At 34.2% G+C, this 6000-nt stretch overlaps 1 protein-coding gene across 2 annotated transcripts in view; it reads right to left on the bottom strand.

Moving 5' to 3' along the window:
• Nucleotides 1-816: 816 nt before the first annotated feature.
• The window catches only part of LOC114892067 (gamma-taxilin-like), a 58233-nt gene continuing 53049 nt past the window's right edge, over nucleotides 817-6000 (bottom strand). For both annotated transcript variants that reach the window (XM_029216805.1, XM_029216838.1), the window contains 2 exons: nucleotides 3968-4063; nucleotides 817-3015 (listed from right to left, as the gene is read on the bottom strand). In XM_029216805.1, coding sequence (XP_029072638.1) covers nucleotides 2695-3015; nucleotides 3968-4063 — 417 coding nt within the window. In that variant the 3' untranslated portion in view covers nucleotides 817-2694. The remainder of the gene's footprint in view (nucleotides 3016-3967; nucleotides 4064-6000) is intronic.

Here is a 6000-nt window from a genome sequence, read left to right as displayed (position 1 = left end):
ATTACTAAAGTTTCATTTCCTACCTTATTACATATCTTCTTTGGAAAAGTGTCTATTCACTTTCTTTCCCAAAATTTTTACTGTTGTCTTTTTGTTGTTGAGTTGTAAGAGTTCTTTGTATATTTTGGTTAGTATAACCTTATGCAACATATGATTAAGAAATATTTTCTCTCATTTTATAATTAGCTTTTCATTTTCTAGAAAATGTTCTTTGATGTAAACTTTTGTAAATTTAGTTGTTCCAATAGAGGGGCTGACTCTCGGCATTTTCCAACCATTGTTCACAATATTTCTCTTGACTTCTATTGTTTAGTGATGTATCTGGACACTCAAGACAAATATTAGTTTTCTTCTAGGTTGTTCAACCAAAAAACAAAAATTTGCTGCTTTGTTTACGTAGACTTAGGTAAACACAATTTTTGGTTATCAAAAAATAATTGGATAAGACACTGAAACTCCATATACAGATATCCCTTACTAAGGTCATCTAAGACTAAAGAAATGCATAGTTTTTAAAGCCTTGGCAGAAGTTACACTACAGCTATCTTCTAAAACACCTACTTTAAAAGAAAAAAATAAGGTGTGAACCAATCTCTGGCTGAATAAAATGACTTCTGCCAGTCAGTCAGGGGGTGGTATCCTTTACCCCACACCCCACCCACTTATTTAAATGGTACAGTAATTACCTATGTTTCCAAGGCCTGAGAAATCAGCCATTCACAATTATCTTTTCAGTTGATTATTGTCATATGAAGTCACATTAAGTTAAAAGAATACACAGAGACAGTTAAATTAGTCATTACATATTTACTGAACCTTTAACAGAGCAGATGAAATAAAATTCATATTTATGAAAAATCTACAAAATGTCTTTGAATTGCAAAATAAGACTCTCATTAATTTTTTATCTTCAGGAAAAATGTAAGCTGTAAAAATAAAGCAGTGTATTAGCACTTTTCAGTTTTTCATTTACAGTTTGAAAGAGGTAGGTAATTCTGCAACACCTGAGAAATGTATGGTGATAGCCAACTGTAATAAAAGTTTCAAAAGTAACTAAAAAAAATTGGTCTCATAACCACAAAATGTCTTCCTACACATCTCAAAATAAAATGGTCATTTATTCTACACCCACATTTTTTCTACACCTTGGTATCCACTGCCACTATAGATTTTACAACTCTAGAAGATTCCACAAAATGATGCGACAAGCACAATTCAACTCTTCACAACCTTTAAACTTTTCATCATCCAGCTAAAGTGTTTTCAAACAAGGGTTGAGGAAAAAAAGGGTCATATAATAACAATTAACCAGAGGAAGATTTCTGAAGGGAAACCAAATACGTCCCAAACAGAACCCAGAACCTTTGTATATCTCTGTATTATTTCACACAATTATCTAATATACCTAGCTACACCCAAAACAGTAGATTTAAATGTTGTCAACCACATTGCTTTCAGCCCAAGATTTACTTTCCACAGAAAACAAGTGCCACGAAGTTGTGTGTGCCACACAACTACCTTAACATTAAATGTCAGGATCTTACATGCAGCAGGGTTCTGGTGAAATATGATCACATTAGTTTTAAGGTAAATTCTTACTTCTAACATACATGTTCATTTCCTCTCATAGAAGTGAGTCCAATATTTAACTCAGTAACTAAAGGAGATATTTATAAAAATTTGTTAAAGAACTTTATCTGCTTTTGTTAATTTTGGTAGGGTAGTTAGTCAGTTTTCATGTACTTTGTTTTGCTTTCATGTACTGTCTGGACCCTTGATCATCAAGGTCAGTGATGGAACTTTGTAAGTATCTCACATCTGGGGCTCTCTTTCCCATTATATAATTAAATTTTGAATCCATTTTAGATCATAAATGTGACAGGAACATATAAATAAGATTATTCAGCTGTTAGATATCAAACTAACAAAGTTAAATAAAGAACAAACTTCAGAAAACTTCCCCCTTCTAAATGCAAAGATCTAAATACTATTTTTTTTCTTCAATCATCTGTTCCAACCTGTAACTAAATACAAATATTTTTAATTCACATTCAACCTGTCTGTCCAACAACTTGCCTGAATATAATGCCTTCTCTACAAATGACATCTTCATTTACATATTCTGCCACAACTTTGAAGGAGTCAAAACTTGCAGTTATCTCAGTTTAAGTGATAAAAATATTATCAAAAACGAATCCGAATCAAATATGCTGTGTTTCTTCATATCACATACTGGCATTTAAATGAGCTACTAGACAAAAGTAATCATCTTTATATTCTTTTACATTAATGAACTAGAGTTTAAATTAGTATTAGTTTTTACAAAAAGGAACCATTATCAGACAAGTGTCAATTTAATTCTGATAAATATATGCAAGAGGCAGGGAGAAGGCAATGAGCAGATGAACCAATACATTCAAAGGAGAAGGCAATGAACACATACAGTCCAATGAAGGAAAAAGAAGGCAGATGTGTATAATACAGCTGTGGAAAAATGTATACATTAAAACAATGCCTAACTGCTAAACTGCTAAGCAGCCTCCTGTACCATGTAGTCCAACAGCTAAGAAAATACAGATACGGTAGAAAAAGTAAGAAAATTTTCATCACAAAAGGAAGAGGAACTACTATAGAAAAGTTATATGCAAAATATATCTCTCATGAAGTGATCACACTTCATCTTAGTCAACTGAATCAATGCCCAGAAAAGATCACGTGGAGAGGATCTTTTAAGCTGCATTTTGTTTCATTTGTTCCTTTGGGCTTAGCCTTCAGGTTGCCTCCTGGAGCTCTTTTAGAGGAGGTGTTCAGCTCTTTCTTAGAATCAAGAGCAGTGCAGGGCTGTATCACAGGTGTTGCTGAATCTACATCCGCTGCTTTTACAGAGACCTGCTCTTTCAGGATTTCCACCTTCTCACTGAGCTCATTTCTTTCCATCTGAAGAGCTCTGCACAGCTTCTCTAATCGTTCCAGTTTTATTTGAAAGGGCTTGTACTCTTTATCACGGACAGTTTTCTGGGGAAAAAAAGACAAAATTTATGGAAGCTTCATATTTGGAAACACAAGTTAGGTTATTATGTACAAAACTAAGTTATCTGAGCCAATCTGTAAACTACTTTTTATCATTTCTTGAACACCACTATATTTAAATAGTTACAACTATTCGGGAGCAATGCAAAAATTAAATTCTCTTGTATTTCTTGAAAGCAAGCAAAATCCACTTCTTGACTTAATAAGTACTAAGTAGACTTAATAAAGTATTATGGAAATTCAGGATCTTAATTTAAAATGCTATAAGTAAGAAGATGAAAGTTCTTATTTCTACAAGTTTTCTTTCCTTCCACCACTTTTGAGTTCCAATATTTTCTCTTGTGAAATATTATACATTACTCTTATCAAGTATATTAAAGTGAGAAAATTACTAACTGCAAATGAAATACATTTCAACTTTATTTACAGCAAACCAGACAAACAGTACAGTGTTGCCTTTTGTAAAATAATAAGTCAAGGTAGAAAAGCAGCTGAGTTTGTGCTCTCTCCATAAAAAATATAAAGAAAGTTGTGTTTTCTGAAGAGCAGAGTCTCTCAGGTTGCAGCCTTCCAACGAGAGCATCAGTATTACCATAATACTTGAAAGAAATGCAAATTCTTGGACCACACCAGATATCTAACTAATTAACTATGGGGGCAACAGCACACCAGGTTTAACAAGTTTATTCTGCAAAAGTTCAAGTTTGCTATGGAACAAAGCCAAACCCAGATACTTTATAGCTGTCTACACCACAAACATGAGCTAACTGATTAAGAAAAAAAGTTTAAACGCCTCTCTCACAACAATCTAAATCACTGTATTAAAGAGAACATATAATCAAACCTACAGTTACCTAGCAAACCTTCATAAGTTATAGCCTGCATTAATACTGAAATAAATGAGCATTTTCTATTCAGTCATGTAAAATCTTCTCACCTCTTCAGCCATTTGCAGAAGTACTTTATTATTATTTTCCCATTTGGTACGCCATATTATCATTTCTTTTTCCAGTTTTTTAATTTTCTTTGTCATCTGTGAACCAACAAAATTGCAAATTTAAATTCTAAACTGCCTGACCCACCACAAAAACATTTTATAATGTTCTTCTAATCCCTCAACACTCACTGTACTTGTCTCACATGGCTGATAGCTATTTATATCTTTATAAAAGTGGCTGTGATGGTCTGTTACATGCAGAGCTAACAGAAGTCCCTATGGTAGAGCAGTAGGAACCAAAGTTGAGAGCTGCATATTATGAGAAAAACATATTTGATCTCCTCAGTTTCACAGGAAGCAGCAGCACATGGAAACTTCAGATACCACATTCTGAACTCTCAATTAGGGTTGGAGTGCAATTCATTCCAGCTAGAGGTAACAAGAGATGAGAACTCCTTCTCCCCAAGTTGTATGAAAAAAGTGTCCATGTTCTCAAGTAACTCATCAGATTCTTGGAAGGACAGAGATTCACAGCCCCCAACAGATTTAAGAATCATCAGACATATTAGTATCAGAACTAGAGGCAGGATAACAAGTGATCAGGAAAAAAAACTTTAATTATTAAATCCTTAGCTTTAATCATCCTCACAACTCACAAGACAGTTTTATTTCAGACTTTGTTAAAGATAAAATGATTCAAAAAATGACGTCCCATGCTACAAGATCTCAGTTCTCAGAAATTCAGAATAAGATTCAGGTATGCTGGTCTATCACCCTTGTTTCTAAGAATACTTTATTGCTGGTCTGCACATTAGGTCTTTTCTAGGTAGAGATATTGAGTCAGGCACTGTTGAGGGAAACAAGGATAAGACAGAGCCAATGCCGTGTGCCACGGTATTTTAATTACCCACAAAATACCACCATGCAGTGAGACAAAGACTATGTGGCTTGAGTGCTGATCTGTAGTAACCTCTACAGCCACTAGCAGAGAGGAATGTGTTCCAGTCCAAAGGATTCTCCAGCAGGATAACAAATTTGGGAGTCCCCGTCTTAAACTGTCCTTCATCAAAAGCATACATGTGTTGGAGTCCAGCTGACACTTCCACTGTGTCCCTCGACCAAAGCCTCAACTGAGAGGACTGTCACTGAATTCTCCACATTACTGGGTCTAAAAATACCTGAAGGTGGTAAACAGAGCACTTAACATCGCCAAGCACTGTTTGAAATACAGCAGATACATTTATTACTTTCATTTTTAAGAATAAAGGAACAAAAAGGAATAGAAAGGTTAAACAACTGGCCCATGGTCTATGATAAATGACAACAATTATTGATCCAAGAAATGTGACTGCCAGGCATGTGCTCTAAACCACTATGTTTGTTAAGATTTAATAATAATCATGACTAATACCTATTGAACGCTTACAAAATTCCAGGCCCTACTGTTACTTATCCTCCATTGACCACCTTTTATAAAAAATCCCAATTTTAAGGGGAAATGCCAAGCTAAACAGCTTGCCCCAAGGAATTCACACAACGCAAATAAGAGATCTCAGTTCCAGCATCCATGCTCCAAACCAAGGTACTCCCTGCTTATTTTGAGAAAGAGGCAGGTAACTATACACTTTAAAATTGTCCTTTAGCCCACATTCTGAAGTAGAATGACCCAAAACATTTTTGTACACCAAACTTTAACTACTTTATAAATTTTATAAAGATGTCTCTCTGTATTATATGTATAGAGATCCAATTTAAAAGACTAAAAACATTTTAGGCAAATAATCTACCAATGTTTTATGAAAGAACTGGGAGTGATCATCTGAAGTGATTCTTTTAAAAATCTATTCCTAACAACAATTCGCCTTTAGTACAAAAATTTAATTTAAGAGTATCAAGATCATTAGCAACTTGGGGTAATTTCAGGGCAAAATTTCTAAATAAGCCAGCAGAGGATAAGAAAAGATAAAGTTAAGATCAGGATCAGACTCCATCCAAATAGTAATTATGCTTAAAATAACCTCTTATAAATTTAG

The sequence above is a fragment of the Monodon monoceros genome, unplaced genomic scaffold (assembly GCF_005190385.1).
Source record: "Monodon monoceros isolate NGI ecotype Baffin Bay Population unplaced genomic scaffold, NGI_Narwhal_1 Contig174_ctg1, whole genome shotgun sequence".
In the NCBI taxonomy this organism is placed as follows: Eukaryota; Metazoa; Chordata; class Mammalia; order Artiodactyla; family Monodontidae; genus Monodon; species Monodon monoceros.
Note: the sequence above shows the minus strand (reverse complement) of the source record. Positions and strands in the feature narration are given on the sequence as shown.